General features: G+C 51.3%; 1 protein-coding gene across 5 annotated transcripts in view; it reads right to left on the reverse strand.

Moving 5' to 3' along the window:
- Positions 1-4,791: 4,791 nt before the first annotated feature.
- The window catches only part of Osbpl5 (oxysterol binding protein like 5), a 57,353-nt gene continuing 43,120 nt past the window's right edge, over positions 4,792-19,024 (reverse strand). For all 5 annotated transcript variants that reach the window (XM_042257953.2, XM_006977315.4, XM_076555815.1 and 2 more), the window contains 10 exons: positions 18,535-18,631; positions 17,287-17,385; positions 12,107-12,204; positions 11,636-11,725; positions 11,408-11,544; positions 10,792-10,977; positions 10,394-10,520; positions 9,109-9,235; positions 8,109-8,211; positions 4,792-5,945 (listed from right to left, as the gene is read on the reverse strand). In XM_042257953.2, the coding sequence (XP_042113887.1) occupies positions 5,807-5,945; positions 8,109-8,211; positions 9,109-9,235; positions 10,394-10,520; positions 10,792-10,977; positions 11,408-11,544; positions 11,636-11,725; positions 12,107-12,204; positions 17,287-17,385; positions 18,535-18,631 (1,203 nt within the window). In that variant the 3' untranslated portion in view covers positions 4,792-5,806. The remainder of the gene's footprint in view (positions 5,946-8,108; positions 8,212-9,108; positions 9,236-10,393; positions 10,521-10,791; positions 10,978-11,407; positions 11,545-11,635; positions 11,726-12,106; positions 12,205-17,286; positions 17,386-18,534; positions 18,632-19,024) is intronic.

The following is a 19,024-nucleotide window of genomic DNA, read 5'->3' on the forward strand; positions in this document are numbered from 1 at the left end:
GCACGCACGTTGCTTCCTGTATGATTGCCCATTCTCTAGGTGATACCCCGTCTCCAGACATTCAGTACTTGCAATATCTATCTAATTTTCTATAAATGCAGATGTAATTTTAAACACCAGTGAAGTTATTTAACAGAATCATATTGTTGCAAGCAGTACGCTAGAGTTAGGTTCTCTGCTATTTTTTCATTACAGTATACTGCTCTTTATTATAAGTTAATGAAATATTTCTTTTCCATGACCTGAGTGGAGGAAGAGGCCTTGCGATGGTTGGTAAACTAAAAACTGAAGAGAATGAAAACTCCTCAGAAATGACACGATAGCATTGGAGACAAAAGTCTAGAGTAACAAAGCATGAGATGTTATCTCAGTGCCAAAATCAAAATTAGAATGCAGATCACAAGGAAATGTGACCAGTTGTTCTATAATCCTAGAAAAGACAGTTTCCAAAAAATCCATTGTAGCCGGGCTGTGGTGGCCCACGCCTTTAATCCCAGCACTCGGGAGGCAGAGGCAGGCGAATCTTTGTGAGTTCGAGGCCAGCCTGGGCTACCAAGTGAGTTCCAGGAAAGGTGCAAAGCTACACAGAGAAACCCTGTCTCGAAAAACCAAAAAAAAAAAAAAAAAGATCCATTGTAAAAGAATTTGTGAATGTTAAGGATTTTCAAAATCAAAACTTTCAAAGCCAAACTGTCTTCTTCTTTTTGTAATAGTAAAGAAAAATGAGGCAAGAGTTGCGATCTTTATAAAAGACAGAGAGCCGGGCAGTGGTGGCACACACCTTTAATCCCAGTACTCGGGAGGCAGAGACAGGAGGATCTCTGTGAGTTCCAGGCCAGCCTGGACTACAGAGTGAGTTTCAGCAAAGGCTCACAGCTACACAGAGAAACCCTGTCTGGAAAAAAAAAAAAAAAAAAGAAAAGAAAAGAAAGAGAAGGGGGAGGGGGAGGGGGAGGGGAAGGGGAAGGGAAGGGAAGGAAAGGAAAAAGGAAAGGAAAAAGGAAAGGAAAAAGGGAAGGGAAGGGAAGGAAAAAGGAAAAAGGAACGGAAAAAGGAAAGGAAAGGAAAAGAAAGAAAAGAAAAGAAAGAAAGAGAGAAAGAAAATGATAAAAGACAGACAGAGGCAGATTGTAAATGTTACTCAAAAGCAACAACAAAAAGAGAGAGACAGAGAGACAGAGAGAGCAGGGTGGGGGTGGTGTGTGTGTGTGTGTGTGTGTGTGTGTGTGTGTGTGTGTGTGTGTGTAAACCACACCAATAGAGCTGTCCCACTCAGCTCAACACAGGAGGCAGAAAACTTGGCCTGTTTGTTGTCTCTCTTCCAAACAAGAAGTCTGAAGTAATCCCACCCCTGTCGCATTCCCATGAGCGGTCACTGGTCAGTGGTCTGGAGAGGCAGCTGAAGGCTTCTCTATCAGGGTTTGGGGGGCTATGTGAGACCTGCTAATTCTGCTGACCTCCAAGGGAGGCCTGGGTCTCCACCCTGTATCGGCTTCCCCTGGCCTGTGAGTGAATCCCTCAACTATTCTTCCCATTGACTGTGTTTTAGCTCCTCATGTGCCAATCCAAGCTCCTGGGACAGGACATTTAAGGAAAGTCTCCTAGCCTGACATAGGAAACACAAGGTCCATCTCTCATCCTCTCTAGGGAACCTGGGCCCAAGTTGATTGGTTCATCTAATTCCACCTGCCTCCTCCAGGTGTTAGAAAAGATGGTCCACTGACCAGCCCATCCATCTCCCAAATACCACTTCCTCTTTAAAATGAGGGAGGACTCAGGGGCATCTGAGGACTTTGAGACCTGTATTTCATTGGCTGCTCCAAGGAAGAGGAGCCTGCATCAGGATGGCTTTCCTTAAATCATCCTTTGCCTCTCTCCCTAGGGCCAGCGAGCAGAGCCTGTGTCCACAGCCCTCACCTAGGCTGGGCAGTAGGAGGGGCCAACTCTTTAGCCAGCCTGCAGCCCTTTTTGGGGGTTTTATTTTGAGACAGGGTTTCTCTGTGTAGTTTTGGTGCCTGTCCTGGATCTCGATCTGTAGCCCAGGCTGGCCTCAAACTCACAGAGATCCACCTGGCTCTGCCTCCTGAGTGCTGGGATTAAAGGCGTGCAGCATGGCCACCCAGATGACTGCTGCCTTCTTGTCTTCCCTCAGGCCTGGTGTCTGCTCAGGACTAAACCAAATCAAAACACAAACATGTTTCCTTGGAAAGCTGCACTTGCTGCTCTTGCTCAGCAGGTAAAAGCCTTTGCTGTCAAAGCCTGATGACTCTAGTCAAATCCCCCAACCCCATATCATGGTGAAACTACAGGCCAGGAAGTGGTGTCACAGGGGAGGCAGAGGCAGGCAGATGCCTGCTTTACAAAGTGAGTTCCCAGACAGCAAGGGCTACACTGTCTGGAGAGGGATGGGGGGTGGGGTGAGACCACAGAACCGATTGCACTAAGTTGTCTTCTGACACACACACACACACACACACACACACACACACACACACACACACACACACCAATCTTTTTTCCTTCCTTTTTTTTTTTTTTTTTTTGAGACAGTGTTTCTTTGTGTAGCCTTGGCTGTCCTGGAACTTGCCTTGTAGACCAGGCTGACCTTGAACTCACAGAGATTCACCTCCTCTACCTTCCCAGTGCTGGGACAAAAGCCATGCCTGGCTACAACAATATTTTTTTTTTCCCCCGAGACAGGGTTTCTCTGTGCAGCTTTGTGCCTTTCCTGGAACTCACTTGGTAGCCCAGGCTGGCCTTGAACTCACAGAGATCCGCCTGGCTCTGCCTCCCGAGTGCTGGGACTAAAGGCGTGCACCACCACCGCCCGGCTACAACAATATTTTTTAAACAATTTGAAAATAAAACAGTTGGACATGGTGGCACACACAGCCTTAATCTCAGCACTAGACAATCAGAGCGATGAGGCAGCTTGGTCTATATAGTGAGTTCCAGGCCATGAAAAAGAAAACAAATAGATGACATTCTAATAAAAATGAAACTTGTTTTACCATTTTTCTCAGAGTTTGGTTTTAACTTGGTTATTGTGGGCTGGCTACATTTTGCCTGAGTTCAGTCTCTAAGATTGTAGGTAAATTTAGCATAAGAAATCATTATTTCTAAACCTATGTTACGAAGTTTGACCAAAAAGGAGAGGAGGGATTTCTTTTGCAGACCGGATCAGACTGGATGGGGTGTTACTCAATCTTTTCACATCTTTTGGGGGGGCTCAGGCTTGTGGTTTCCTGACCTTCAGCCCCTCCTCCCAGCCCAACCTTCCCTCCTCCCTGGGACAAAGCCAAGGATTGAAGTTTACTCATTTGTGACGTCACCACAGCGCCTCCGCCACTGTCCCAGTTACCGCCCAGGAAATCTCCAGTTCCCATTGCCTGTTGCCTCCTGCTGCCCATAAGAATGGGTTCTCTGCACACGATTTCTTGGGTAAGATTCTTGCTTAAAGAGACTTCTACCCAGGAAGAGCAGACATGCAGGAAGTCCTGAACCCTGGTCCTCTGCCAGAGCATGCTCCTGTGGTGGGTGCTGGGCTCTGTCAAGCTGGGTTGAATCCAGGCACTGACTCAGAGCCGGGGGAATGTGGGTAAGAAATGTGGCTCTTTTGCAAGAGCCCTTCGGAACTGCGCCTGTAAGTTAAGTGAGTGCTGGGGGCTGAGAGGTGGGTTAGAATACTTGTTGCTCTGGCTGTCTAGTTAGATCAGGCTGGCTTTGAACTCAGAGGTCAGCTTGCCTCTGCCTCCGGACCCCAGCCCTGGGACGAAAGGTGTGCACCGCCACACCCGAAGCAACACGGTAGCAGCATCTTACCTACCTCCAGCCCTCAGTACTCGGTCCTGTTCCTACCTCAGCCCCACCTGACCCGAGCCCAGCCCCACAGGAGCGCTCCAGCAGATGATCATACTTCAGCACCCGCTCCAGCAGATGATCATAACTTCAGCACCCTGCGGCTTCTATGTTCTCTTCCGGCCGACACCTTTCTCCTCCTCCCGTGGCAGCAAATGCCCAGTATTTCTGGGGTCCAGGGGCTCCATTCAGTGTCCTCCCAGTGCTCTCCATGAGTTCCATCCCTGATCCTTTCTGCTAGCTTCAGCCTTGGTGTCTAGGTCACCTACCTGTGCTAACAGCAGGACTGCCACAGCAGAGTGGAGAGACACCGTCCTGGGCATGTAAAAAGGAGCTGTACCCTGCTGCTAGCAGATGGGCTTTTTTATCCTCCTGGTTGGGTGTGTAAATTGCTCTGCCCACTGTGCCTCGGGCTGGGCTGGCCCGCCTCCACAACACTTTGCCAGACCAAATTGAAGGCGTAGGATGACGAAGTTACCTATTTCCTGGAGTGTCTTTACAGGTTTTTAAAATGGACTCAGAGATGCCTGGGGCTACTGGGGATGCCTCTTAGCTATCTGAGCATACAGAAGCTTAATCATTTCAGCAAGGCCATGCTGGCCACAGCAGGCTGCCCAGTCTGAGCTTCTTTATAGTGACTTAAAGAAATGGGTCCTGATCCCTTCCCTCACTTCCCCAGTCCTGGTAGCTTCCCAGAATGCCTTGGCAGGCAGCATCCTTCCCATGTCCGCAGTTGCTCGCTGGCTGATGGGTGAGACTCCAGCTCCCAAGGGCTCCATCCAGGTGGGCCATGTTCTCACTTCACACTGCGAACCTGCACCCCGCCTTCTGAACCCCTCACTTGGTACCTCCAGCTCGACAGCCCTATTACACTGGTTTTTCCATCTCCCCAGAAGTTCTTTGTTGTTCTCAAGGACTCCCAAGAAGAGAGCATACATGTATTTCCATTTATTTCAAGGCATGGAGCAGACACACCCCCAGGCTGGGGAAGGAGAGACAAACGGATACAAAACTTGAAAGGGATCAGTTACAGTGGAGATGGCACCAACAAGGTATTAAGGCTCCGAATGTGAGTACGTGTAGGTGCCCACGCATATGCACACGCACGCACAGAGGGCCATCCACACGGGGTTGGCGGCCGGCTGCAGAGGCTGGTCACTGCACACAGCTGCCTGGAATATTGCCAACTATATGTATTCAGAATGTCAACAGAATGGGAAGACTGTGTTGATCAGGGCATGTGGCAAGCTTCAGCCTCCCTGGCTTTTGGGGACACCCCCCTGCTTCTCTTGCTTACAAGCTCACACTGCCATTGGCCAGGGAACTCCCCTGGCACAGGTGGGTTCCTCTGACTGTAGGGCAGGTGTGGGTTCGGCAACTCCCTGAACAGGCTCCTGTCCAAGCAGCTTAATAACAGGATAAAGGTCCCAATGTCCTCACCAGAGCGGCTACAGCCTGCCGGTGCTTGAGTGGGCAGACTGTCCAGAAGTCAACGTCGCCACTCAAAGAGCCCTGGGAAATCCTGGAGTCGTCTTTCCTGCTGCTCCTGAAAACCTCCTCGCTTTCCCCTGCGTTGCGGTGAGTGGCTGGCTGTCCAGAGCCTGCACAGGCCCTCCTGACCCCCAGATCTGATGCCATGTGGCAAGTGGGGGCAACTTGAGATGACCAGGGGCACACTGCAGGGCAGAAACTGCATTTGGCTTTAGCGTTAAGGCCGGTGCTAGGTGGAGGGCTCTGTAGGAGAGGCCAGTGCTCCCTGGAGGGTCCTACAGCTGGGGTCCCAGCACCCTCATAGCCCCAGGCCCCACCTGTCATCCTCTTGTACGAGGACCCTTCTGTCCAGTAGCCATGCCTGTGGGCCTCACTGCCTCCATGGGCCGGTGTAAAGTGCTGGGTGCCTAGGAGGGAACTCTGCAGGCATCACCCTGCATGCAGATCCCAAGGGCTCTTATTTGAGGACATAGTTAATGAATAACTGACAGGTCAGGAAGACGCAGAGCAGGAACCAGGAGCGGGGGTTCTGCAGGAGGCTGGGGGCCGACGGCTGCCCGGCGCGAACTGTGGAGCTCAACATGGCTGAAAGGTGCCTGCAATGACAGAGGCGGAGACGGCGTGAACACCAGCATGGCCACCCTCCCGGCCTACAGAGGAGTCTGAGACAGGATGGCATGTCTGCCTGCTGGGAACATGGCTTCGAGGGTAGGTGGGGGGCTCCTCAGGGAGAGGGGTCCCAGGGCAGGAACCTGGGCTGTGTTTTCTGGGTATCAGTTGTGGGACAGGAGGGTCTGGTCTTGGGCAACAGGCCTCTTGCACCCTCCCTGCCACCCCTGGAGTGGTGACTGAATGGTGTCCTCCTCCTCAAACCTATGTCAAAGTCCCCTGAGCTGTTTGGAGATAAGATCTCTGAAGAGGTGGCTACATTAAAAAGGCTTACTAGGGTGGGCCCTTAATCTAGCCTGGGATCCTAAAAGGGGATCAAGACAGAGACATACATGGTTACAGAGGATAACCATGGCTGCAAGCCAAGGACAGGGCACTGGGAAGAGCCAGGCCTGAGACTTTCAGCCTCTTGAATGTGAGACACTCAGGGTCTTGTTGACATCCCAGGGACATAGGAACAAACCCACCAAGCCTGGACCCTGGTGTCTAGGCTCTCCATTTCCTGGATGGAAGCAGTCCTTCTGAGGGGTACCAGGTTTCCCTTTCTTTGCCCACACAGCATGGCTAAGGAGTAGATTGAAAGACACATGGCTGTATTGTTAAGACATCGGCTAGAGGCATTAACCTGGACTGACTCAAGGATACCCAGGAATCTGGGCAAGCACCTCCAGGGAGACCCTGTCCACAGCCCACTTCACACCTCCTCAGCCCTCTGTCAGCCTTATGGGTCTGGGGCTCCCCACTGTGAGAAGAACTCCAGAGGCCCTAGGAATCCCCATTCTCATTAGCTGGTATATATTTATATTTATGTGACTGCCGTAGGGAAGGTGAAGGAGGATTGCAAGTGTTGAGACTTTCATGGTTTTGCTATGGCCATCCGCAGGCAAACCACAAGAAATGTACAGTCCACAGAACAAGAGTGAGTCACGTTTGATTCATCTCCCAGCAACCTTTGCCAGTTTTCTTCACATTCTCCTGTGAATTAATGAGGCTTTTTTTTTTTTCCTTGACCTCTAGAGGACACTGACGTGGGGAAGCAGGAAAAAACTGGCACTTGGCATGGGGAGTGCTGCTAGCCTGGCAGTGCCATCATCTTCCCTGGGGCCAAAACCCACCTCTGGCCTCATACACCCACTCCAAGCTCTCTGCCTCTGAGGCCATAGTCTTTTGTTTGTTTGTTTGTTTTGTTTTGTTTTTTTTCAAGACAGGGTTTCTCTGTATATCCCTGGCTGTCCAGGAACTCTCTCTGTAGACCAGGCTGGCTTTGACTCAGATCCGCCTACCTCTGCCTCCTGAGTGCTGGGATTAATGGTGTGTGCCACCGTCACCCAGCAAGTACCTAGGCTAGGGTCTTAAGTCATTCCACACCTTCCTCTCAGGTTACTGCAGTTACCCAAGGGCCTCTAGCCAGCACACTTCTCAACTTCCAAAACTATAGCAATTGACTTCAGCCAAGCCACAGTCAGCTATATAGATCTCCGTCTGAGTGGTGCTGTGTGTCTGGAACCTGGCTGACCCAGGAGGTGCCCACCACATCCCACTCCTGCCCCTACCCTTCTCAGTGTCCCAGCCCTGCCTGACTCATTTCTCTTCAGCTCCACGCCCCATCCCTACCAACCAATTCTCTCGGCAAGATCTGGAAAGGAGTCAACAGGGTCAAGTACTGTGCCAGTCACCTGAGGGGTGCCTGGATGGGCACAAAACTTGTTCTCCACCCAACCCTCTCCATTCTGCCCCCACCCCTTGGTTGGTGCTGCTATTAACCCATTTTACAGAGGAGAACCAAGTGTGATGGCATATGGTGTCCTCATGTGTGCTGTCTGTCAGGAAGGAACTGTGTGGCCCTGGTCATACCCCTTGAGGTTACACAGTACGGCTCTCAGATACTCCTTGTGTCTTGAGCATAGTCTGTATAGTGGTGCTGACAAGCTGCAGGGAGCCTGAGGTATCCAGGGGGGCTGCCACCTGCTTTCACACACCTGGGGTGGGGGGGCTCCCCTAGCCCTGCACCCTCGCCTGTGCCCACTGGCTCCTGCATGAGGGCTGCACTCTCCTACGCTGGCAGGCCCCTCCATCTCCTGTGTTCTTACCTATGCAGCTCTTGCTGAGCTTCCCGAATAGACAGCACAGCCTCTTGTAACATCCGTAGCCGCTGTGCGTCTCGCCTGCACCGAGGACATGGGCTCTCGCTACCTGGATGTCCAGGATGGAGACAGCGGGAAGAAAGAAACCAGGGTGAGCTAGGATGTCCTGGCTGACCCAGCTTCTGATCTCCCACCTGAGAAAACGTCAGGAGCCAGCCACAGACACGGAAAGACAGGGGGAGGTTAGGAAGGGATACAGGCTCAGCTAGCCTGCAAGCCTTAGAGATGAGTGACCAAGACATGGCTGGTCCACTGCAGAGGTGGGGACAATGTTGGGGAGACACAGATTGTTCAGTAACAACAAAGGAGCCAAGAGTCCCATCAGGGAAGGGTCAGAGGCAGAGCCGGGGGCTGGACAATGGACAGTACCCAACCAACCTCTCACAGTGTGCTTGCAGCTCAGGAAAATCCTAGCCTGGGACCACGTCCTCCCCCCAAATCCCATTTTTTAGAGAAGGTTTCATGTATCCTAGGCTGGCCTTGAACTTACTATGTAGCTGAAGATGACCTTAACTCTTGATCTCTTGTATGACCTCTGGAGTGCTGGGTTATGAGTGTACATCACCATGTTGGGTTTATGCTGTACTGAGATTGAACCCAGGGCTTCATGCATGCTAGGCAGGCTTTCTACCACTAAGCCACATACACGGTACTCTCTTTTCTTCCCCATGTCCTGGCTACAGCCTCAGTCTGTCCTTGGACTCTAAGAAGGCAGATCTCTTAGGGAGAGGACAGGGCAGGTCAAGCAAAGATGGACTATGAGGGTACCTGCCCCTGTATCCTCATCTCTGAAAGGTGCTTCCTGGCCCTTAACATCCTGCAGCGGGGCTACAGGAAGGGACTGGCCCTCTCCTTCAGCCCTCCTCCCTCTTAGTCAAGGTCCAAGGTTTCCACCAGCCAAGGCCAGGGCCTGCTTATCATACATGAAACCCTGGGAGCTACTTACCAGGAACAAAGTCCTCATCAGAGAGGTCTGGACAGGACTCAGGTGTGGAGCCGCTACTCTCCGTGACCTGGCTATGGCCAGAGGGCTGGTCACTGGCCTTGCGGAGCCGCCGGTCGGGGCCAGGTCTCTGTAAAGAGATGGAGTTAGTATATCTAGGTTCCCCTCCCATGGGCCCTTTGGAGACATGGTGGCCCATTAATGTCAGGATGTCCTAGAGCAGGGCAGTGTGCAGAGGACGGATCTGATGGCTTTGCAGCTGGACACAAATTTAAATCACCTGGCATGAACTGCAGGCATTCCATCTCTGGGGCCTCAGTTTCCCATCAGGAACAGAAAACCATTGACCTCCTCTTCAGAGAGGAGGACCAGCCAGCTCTATGTGGTCTGGCCACCAGGTTGGCACATGGCCGGTGCTGTTCACACCTGGGACCCAGAACATGTGGCCAGACCCACCTGGTGGAGCTGTTCATAGTCCCACCTTACATAAGGGCATCTCCCTCCCTCCTTCCCCCTTTTTCCTGGAGCTCCTCCGACCCTTTGACTCCTTCCTGCCTTTCCCAGGCCCTAGGCATGTACAGATGCTGTAGAATAAATGCTTCTGTACACTGCGAAAATGTGTTGCTCTTATTGTTAATAAAACGCTGGTTGGCCAATAACTAACTAGCAGGATTGTTGGGGCAGAAAGAATGCTGGGAAGAAGGGTGGAGTCTGAGGAGTCATGGGAGAGACACAGAGGAAGCAGGAGATAAATATGCCATGCTAGAAGGTACCACTACATGGCAGAGGGTAGATAAGAAATATGGGTTAGTTGAAGTTATAAGAGCTAGTTAGTAACAAGCGTAAGCTATCAGTCTAGCATTTATAATTAATGATAAGTCTCGGAGTGGTTATTTGGGAGCGAGCAACTGCCAGGATGCAGAGAAACTCTGCCTACATATGGATGCTGGCTTCTCTTCTTTCTTCCTGGACTACCCTGAGCCTGGGTTTCTTTATCTATAGAATGGGACAAAGTGGCTTCAGGAGGTAAACAGCCTGGTAGCCAACTGACTCCTGCATGGAGTCTTGAACTGTGAGGCCCAGGGTGCCCATGAATCAGGTATTCTGCATCTGGGGTCCCCCACAGAAAGGAAGAAGGAGCCACGAGGAGCCTGGGGTCAGTGAAGGCCCACTGCCGGGTAGGGTTTGAGATATCACAGACTTAGGCACTGAGGGAGGAGGGCTAGGTGGAAGGAATGAGAGCCATTGAGATCAAGCCTGGGCTGGAGCCTTGGTGAGAGGTACTGACCTTGTGCCTGGACCCTGGACTTCCCAGGAAGGTTGTCTGGCCAGACATAGTCTCCCTCTGCAGTGTGTGAAGAATCCCATCTTGCTCATATTGGGCGATGTCCTTCAGGGGGTCCCAGGGGTTGTGGCTGGAGGGTCCAGATGGTATCCATCAGTAGCAGTGATGACCCCCCCCCCAAGGGAGAGGGTGCTGTCCTAGCCTAGACTTCAGTCTCTCATGGTAACCCAGAGGATAACCACTGTTGAGAGTCTTCAGGGAAGGGTTAGGGGGGTCTATCTTTCCATCCCTCCATATCCCTTATCCTTAAGGTACTGCTGAAGGCAGGGAGAGGGCATTAGAGACCCCATGATGTCCCCAAGTCAAAACAGGCACAGACCCCAGGGCCACTTGCCACTCACTTCTCATATCGGTAGCGCCATTCTTGGGTGAGTGGGTCCAGGTGGAACAGCTGTGGCTTCCACGGCGTGAGGCTCTGCTGGTGCTCACGGGCACGCTGCCGCTGTGCTTCCTCCAGCACAGACTTCTCCTGGGTGGCTTTGTGCTGGTCACCCTCACGGATGGCCCTGGTGACGCGCTGCCAGAGCCTACAGGCCAGGAGAGCAACCCACCAGGAGCTCAGAGTGGGGCGGCTCCATTAATCGGCAGCCCCGATTCAGTCCCCTCTATATGGGAAGGAGGCTGAGTGCTCTTTGCTTGGTTGCCTTCAATGGCAGGGAGCTGATTATCTTGCAGGAAGCCTGTGTCTCCCAGGTTTTGATTCCACACTATGAACTATGTTTTTCCTGAGCGGGGCTCCCACCTGCTACCTGCAGGGATTCCCTTGCTGGCTGTGATGAGGCTCTCTCCTCCAGCTGTCCCTCCCCAGCAGGACAGTTTGATCTGGCCTGAGGGGCCTATTCTGAGGCTGTCCTTGCCAAAGACCTCCTGGAATGTGCTCCCAGCATTGTGACCCTGACCACCCTCCCCAGCCAGCACAGCCTGTGGTCAGCAGGGCTCCTGGGTATAGGGCCTCACCTCTCAGACTCCAGCTCATTCTGTTCTTCCAAAAGCACCGTGTGCCGCTTCAGCCGCTGCCTGCGGACCTCCTCACTAGGAGTCCAGAAGAGCTCGGTGCCTCCACTGCCCTCTTCCTTGATAAACACATCTCTGTCCTGCCCCAGATGGCACAGCAGCATCAGAGCTGCTGACCTGGTTGGTGACCACCCTCGGGCCCAGCCAGGCTCCCGAGGAATGACGTCTTACCCAGTGTCCAGTGAGGCGTGCAAGGACCTCATCCCCTGACGTGATCTTCCCAGAGATCTGGTTGATGCTGGTGCTGCTCCCAAAGAAAGGCTGCAAGAGCAGATGGACGTTCAATGAGTGGGGAGGAGGAGGAGGGCCCTGCTTAGAGGCACATCCTCAGAGGTACCCAGTGGTCATTCTCATGGCTACGGCTTAGATGAGGCTCACTACTAGAAAAGGATGCCCTCACTCACATCAGTGCCTCAGTTTGAACTCAAATCTGTAGTCTTCCACCATGAGGACAATGGGACTTAGGCCTGCAGACGCTGCTGTGTGGCCTGGGGGCAACCCCTTTCTCTCTCTGGGCCCTGCCTGTTCTAAGCGGATGCAAAAGTGTACTTGTTTGGGGGCACTCTGCCTGGTGTGGGATGAGGGGATCAGGCCCTCCTCCCCGAGCTCCATGCACTGTCTCCCACAAACTGCGTACATTACCTTGAGCTTGAAGTCCAGTTCAGCTTGGAGGTTGTTCTTCTCACATGCGATGGTCACTTTGCCCCCTAGCTCCATGGTCATGGTGCCATACAGGATCCCTGAAATGCAACTGGTATTGGGATTCAGCCCTGAAAGCCTGTGTCAGCAGACAGGGTAGGGAAGGTGTGTGAAGGGGGTGTGTTGAAATGGAGCCAGAAGCCTACCTGTCCTTCAGTACTATGACCCAGGAAGGGGCCTCTGCTCTGGTCTGGAGATGCCATACCCTTCACTGGGTCAGCTCCTTCAGGAGCCCTGAGCCCAGTGACTGAGCAATCACATCTGTGGCTGGGTTCTGCCCCAGAACTAGAGAATAGATGTGTCTGTTCCTTACTGCCCCCAGGACTGGGCCAGTGTGTCTGTTCCCAGGTGTCCCTCAGGGCTGTGTTGTATGCATCTGAAAATCCTGTATGTCTTTTTCTCAGTACACTTCTGGTCATATGGAAAACATAATCAAATTTAAAAATGACCACCGTGATTGCAGTAGTTTGAATAAGAATGGCCTATAGGCTCATATATTTGAATGCTTGGTCATTAGGGAATGGCACTACTTGACAAGGATTAGGAGGTGTGGCCTTGTTAGAGCAGGTGTGGCCTTATTGGAGGAAGTGTGTCACTGGAGGTGGGCTTTGGGGTTTCAGAAGCCCAAGCCAGGCCCAGCGGCTCTCTCTTCCTGCTGCCTGACAATCCGGATGTAGAACTCTCAGCTACCTCTCCAGCACCAGGTCTGCCTATGCACCACCATGCTTCCTGCCACAATGACAATAACAGACTAAACCTCTGAACTGTAAGCCAGCCCCAATGAAACGCTTTCCTTTATAAGAGCTGTCATGGTCACAGTGTCTCTTCACAGCAATAGGACACTAAGACAATGATAAAACAAAACACCCAAACATTTCTACTTGAAAACTCAGAAATGTGAAATAAAATATTTCATTAAAAAAATTAAAAGCAAAAGAAAGAAAGAAAGGAAGGAAGAGAGAAAGAAAGAGAGAGAGAGAAAGAGACAAAGAGCCATTTGTACCAGCAAAGTCTTGACCCCTATCCCTATATTCTTCCAAGGAGCCCGAAAGTGCTAAGATACAGCAAGTACCACAGGGAACTATACAGCTTAGAGGAGGGCAGGATCTTCATGCTGCTCCAGGGGCTCTCGGGGCTGCATTACAAGGTAAGAAGAGTCAGCTACAAGCTTGGTGTAATCTCCACACTTGGAGGCTGGGACATGAGGATTATGAGCTGGAGGTCAGCCTGTGCTGCAGAGTGAGTACCAGGCCAGCCTGGGTTACACGAGGAGACTGGCAGTTTGAATGAGAATGTCCAGTGTTCCCACAGAGGCTCACATATTTGAACACCTGGCCTCCACTTGGGGAGGTTTAGGAGGCGTGGCCTTGTTAGAGGACACACGTCATGGAGGCTGCTTTGGGAGTTTGTTCTCTCTGCTTCTTGCTTGGGGTTCAAGGTAGGAGCTCAAAGCTTCCTGCTCCAGCTGCCACGCCTGCTGCTGGCTGTCAGGCCTCCCCGCCATGGCGGAGGATTGGCTCCCCGGAACCATAAGCCCAAATAAAATCTTTATTCATAAGCCGCAAGCTGCTTGCCATTGAACCTGAGGACCTGAGTTTGGTCCACAGGTCCCACATGGTGACAGGGGAGAAGCAGCTCCTTCAGGCTGCCCTTTGACCTCCACAAGTGTGCAGTGGCACACTTACTCACTTCAAACAACTAAACAAATAAATGTAATAAAAACCAAACTAGGAGAAGGAAGAAAAAAGAAGCTAACTACAGCTCCGGGTGGAACAAGGGACAGGGTTCTGAAGGAGACATGGGGACCAGTCACACCTTGTTTTGTGTTTTAGATTTTAGAATCAGGTAAGGATTCTATACGCACAATTATACAAAATAAAACGAATGAATTCCTCGAAGTCACTGGAGCTCCCAAGCTAAGACTGGTGTGAGTGGCTGTGTCATCTTGGAGGGGACCTCTCTATGGGGACTCTGAAAGTCCTTGGAAGACAGGCTTTACACAGAGCCGAGCACAGAAAGCAGGCTCATATCACCAAGAGTCCCATGATCCTAAGACTGCCTCCTGTCACCTAGCTCGATGGGAAAAGAACCGAGGCTGGGCGGGCCATCAGCCTGGACTCTTGTGCTGGAATACTGGAGAGGCAGGCCACAACTGCTGCCCTGCACCTGGCAGATGTGAACCTGGTATTTACAAATATATCTGACATTATTATGATGTAGCCCAGGTTGGCCTGGGGCTACCTCAGTCTCTTGAACGTTGGGGCTATGGGCTTGTACCATCATAGACAGCTCTTAGGATGTTCTTTTAAGTGCCTGGATGAACAGATAGGGAGGAAAGAAGAGAAGGGAAAACCTAGGCAAGAAAAAAAATATAGAAGACAGAGGATGGGGCAACGGTAAGGGGAGGGTTAATAGCACTGGCTGCTCTTGCAGAGGACTGGAGTTTAATTCCCAGCACCCACATGGTGGCTCACAACCACCTGTTAAGTTCAGTTCTAGAAGGATCAGGTGTTCTGATGCCCTCTTCTGGCCTCTGTGGGTAGTGTAAGCATATTATAAGCATACACACAGACCAAGCAGACAGACACATAACATAAAGATAGAAAGGATAAAGGGATGATGAGGAAGAGGATAAGGAAGAAGACAGATGGGGAGAGAGCTGAAGAGCTGAGGCAGTCTCAAGGATCTGAGACCTTGGCAGGTCTTGGCCTTGGTAGCCAGCAGTTTGTCCCCAAACATTTCCACACCACAGGGACTTTTATCAACTGTCTCCTGTCATCAGAGATTGCTGCAGAAGGCCTTCCATGGCCAAGGAAGCATCAAGGACCAATGTTATCACTGGCTCTGGGGGTTTCAGTGGACACTTCCTGTGTGGCCCCCCAAAAGCCTGCTTTATAGAGCTGGCAGAGACTCCCAGAAAAACTACATCTCATCTAGGGTCATAGGCAGTTATTGTTGGCTCCTGGGTCTTGTCTACCCCCTAGAGCTCTGAGTGCTTCCTTTTGTCCGACGCTATGACAGTCACACGTTCTGTACTCTAGACCTTAGAACCCAGAGTCATTCCATGAACCACAGCAAAATACGTTTTTGTTGTTGTTTTTGTTTTTTGAGACAGGGTATCACTATGTAGCTCTGGCTGACTTGGAGCTCACTGTGTAGACCAGGCTGATTTTGAATTCACAGAGACCTCCCTGCCTCTGCCCTTAGGGTTTAAAAGCATGCACCACCATGCCTGGCTCACTAAACAAATTTCACTGAGCATCTTTTTAAGATCCCGCTGTTGGCTGAGGAATACATGTAACTCACACACCAGGGCATGAATATTCCAGACAGAGGAGGTAAGACAATCACATTTAAAATGATAGTGAGGATAGTCCTCCAGATCCTAACCAGTGTGACCATCACACAGCAAGCTGATGCTTAGCTGTTATAAGTGCCAGACTGCAGCAAAACACGTGGTCGGAATCCCAAAAAGATCAGGGACACAGGGGACATAGCTCACACAGACACACACGGTGCACACAGACGCACGCTTTTCCTGGAGTCTGGCTTTGTCAGGTCTGCATCAGCTCTGCCTGAGACTTAAGAGCCACGCAGGATCGGGGCTTGGCAGGCAGGGTGTGGAGACTCAGGGTCACAGCCAATTGCTGCTCCCCGGATCAAGCTGCACGTGTCCTGCTCATCCTTTCAGTTGTTAGAGCTATGCCGAGTCCGAGATGAGTTTTTTATTTTTTAAGACATGGTCTCACTATGTAGCCCTGGCCTCGAACTCACAGAGATCTGCCTGCCTGTGCCTCCAAGGTACTGGGATTAAAGGTATGAGCTACAACAGCAGGTTTAGAATGGATTCTTATTTTTATTTTTGGAAGCTTGGGGGGGGGGGGTTGAATACTAGCCTCAGCGTGCTCAGCACATGCTCTGCCGCTGAGCTTCAGCCCCCCCCCACCAGAGGGATTTTTAGGGTGGGGACAGTGGTGACTCTATGTCACTCATCTTCTTTGTGTAGGATATACACAGAGTGGGCCTTAAAGGAAACTGTGGATTTTAGCTAACAACTAAGTCTTAATCTGGTTTTGCCATGAACATGTAACAATGTCTACCATACTAAGGAAGGTGTCTATGACAGGAGCTGGGGGTGGGTAGGAATCTATAGGAATTATACTTCTTGGTGTGTGTGTGTGTAGTGCTGGGATTGAACCCAGGGCTTCATACACACTAGGAAAGTATGCACCCACCACTGAGCAGCCAGCCCAGCTCCCTTCCTATCTTTTGATTTTGAGACACTGTCTTACTAAGTTACCCAGGCTGGCCTTGACTCACTCTGTAGCCCAGGCAGGCTCTGACATTTCAGTCCTCCTGCCTCAGCCTCCTCAATAGCTGGGACTGATCACTATCACAACGGGAGCCAGAGGCAAAAAAAAATCAAAGAGGAGAAATCCTAGCAGCCCACCCGGAGCTACATACCCAGTTCTGAACAGTCACCCACGAGGTCAAGACACTTTCAAACAAGCAAACACCTGAGTGGTTTAGCATCTGCTATGGTTGCTCTTGGTTGTCAACACCACCTGAATTTGGAATTACCTAGGAGACACACCTCTGGGTGGGTCTACAATGGTGTTTCCAAGGAGGTTAGCAGAGGAAGGAAGACCTACCCTGGCACAGTCCTTGGCTGAATAAAAAAGGAGAAATCAGCTGAGCACCAGGTTCATCTCTGCTTCCTAAATGTGAACTCAACATGACCAGCTCTGTAACCTCCTCCTCCATGGACCCTCAAATTGTGACCCCAAACAAACTCTTTCTTCCTCTCTTAGTTTTTATTATTATTATTATTATTATTATTATTATTATTATTATTATTATGTATACAGCATATATGACAGCCGGCCAGAGGAGGGCACCAGATCTCATTACAGATGGTTGTGAGCCACCATGTGGTTCCTGGGAATTGAACTCAGGACCTCTGGAAGAGCAGTCAGTGCTCTTAACCGCTGAGCCATCTCTCCAGCCCCCTCTTGGTTGTTTTTACCATGTCATTGTAAGAAAAGTAACTAATACAGCCCCCTATGCCATGACTGAGGGCTAGCCCAGGCTATCGGGAAGTGGGGCATGGCACAGTCACTCACCTCGGCAGTGGGCGTAGGGCATGGTGAGGGTGTACTCCTCCTTGCGGTTCAGGAAGGTGAGTTTAGCCTTGCCATCCAGAAGCGCGGACAGTGAGTTCCCTGTAAGGACAGTGCAGGGCTGTTGAGGGCACAGCACAGGGCTGCTGCTGGACCCCAGGGTCTGAGTGCCCTTTCAACATATCCCAGAGTTCCCAGTGCCTCTAGCTGGAGCACGGAGGGACAGACACACAAACTCTGGTGCTTGGAAATCATAAAAACTCTTTAGTTTGCACCCATTATGAACTATGAGAAATCATCTGCCTTGCAGCATGTTAGTGGCCCATTGTAGTTACTCTACCAGGGAGTTTCAGGGTGGAGACTATTAACCTTCTGGAGCCAGCCTGAGCCCAGAGCCCAGGTAGGAAAGGTGAATAAAATAAGGATGCAGATGCCACATGCTACCCTCTACTGCTACAGGGCACACAGAGAACCTGAGCACACACCTGCACACAAGCCATGAAGGTAACGAGGTGCCTGATAGGGAAAGGTGTTGCTGAGGTTCCTGGTTCTGCTATTCCCAGGCTCAGAGCAGCACAGAAATACAGCTTGTCCTGTGATCACAGGCTGCCCTGTCCTGCTTGGAACACTCTAGTACCTGCCACCAGCCTGGTGTGGCTACCAAAATACCTGATGGGACCCATGCAATAGAATACTGTTTTCACTTCTATATACCTACCTACCTTCTATCTATCTACCTACTACCTATCTCTCTGCCTCCTACCCACCTATGTATTATCTATCTATCTTCTATCTATCTATCTATCTATCTATCTATCTATCTATCTATCTATCTATCTATCTATCTATCTATCTTCTATATATTGATTCTTTATCTCTTTATCCATCTACCGACCGACCTACCTTCTGTCTGTCTGTCATCTATCCACCATCATCCATGTGCAGTTCTGAGGATGGAACCAGTGGTGTGCACTTTCTACTGATCTGCAGCCCAGCCCCCCTTTTCACCAGCACAAACAGCCACATGTGGCTGACAGCTATGGAATCAGGTGGCTTTGCTGGGACGAGTTCTCTATAGGCTTCTCCTCCTCTGTTCCCTTGCTTCCCTGCAGAAGGTGTCCGCTCTCAGCAGAGTTGGGGCCACCCACATCATCCTGCCACTGGGGTTCTGGGGTTCGCTGGCTTCTGGAGTGAAGTTCTCCTCCCACTTCTACAAGACCCAGAACCCCTCCCGCCCCCAAGCCTCCTCACCATAGAACCTGGACTTGGCTGTGATGCTGCCGCTCATGCAGAAGCCATCCTTCCGGTTGCTGACATAGAAGGCAGACACAGGAGGATGGTGGGACACCTGTGTGAAGAGAGGTGGCTATGGAGATGGCTCCAGAGAAGGCAGTCCCAGAAACGACATACCTCGGGGTCCCAGGACGAAGTGCGGAGGGAGGGACATAGTCTTAAAAGTACCACGGCAGGGCCTGAATCTCCGTGTCTGGGAACCTATTCAAATTTCTGAGTCATCTAAGAATGCCCTGTGCTGGGCAGTTGGGCTGCTTGCCCTCCTTCAGGTGATGCTCTGTTGCATGCCTGCCTGTCTTGGAGAATCCCCATGGACAGTGACCGTGTGCAGCCTCCCCTATGGCAGGGTATGGGCCAGAGAAAATGCCACCCTCAGTCCCACCAGCCCCTGCCCACCGCCCGCTGCCCACACTGAGCTGGAAGGCTGAGTTGGGCAGTGGGGTCTTGC

Source organism: Peromyscus maniculatus, chromosome 1 (assembly GCF_049852395.1).
Source record: "Peromyscus maniculatus bairdii isolate BWxNUB_F1_BW_parent chromosome 1, HU_Pman_BW_mat_3.1, whole genome shotgun sequence".
NCBI lineage: Eukaryota > Metazoa > Chordata > Mammalia > Rodentia > Cricetidae > Peromyscus > Peromyscus maniculatus.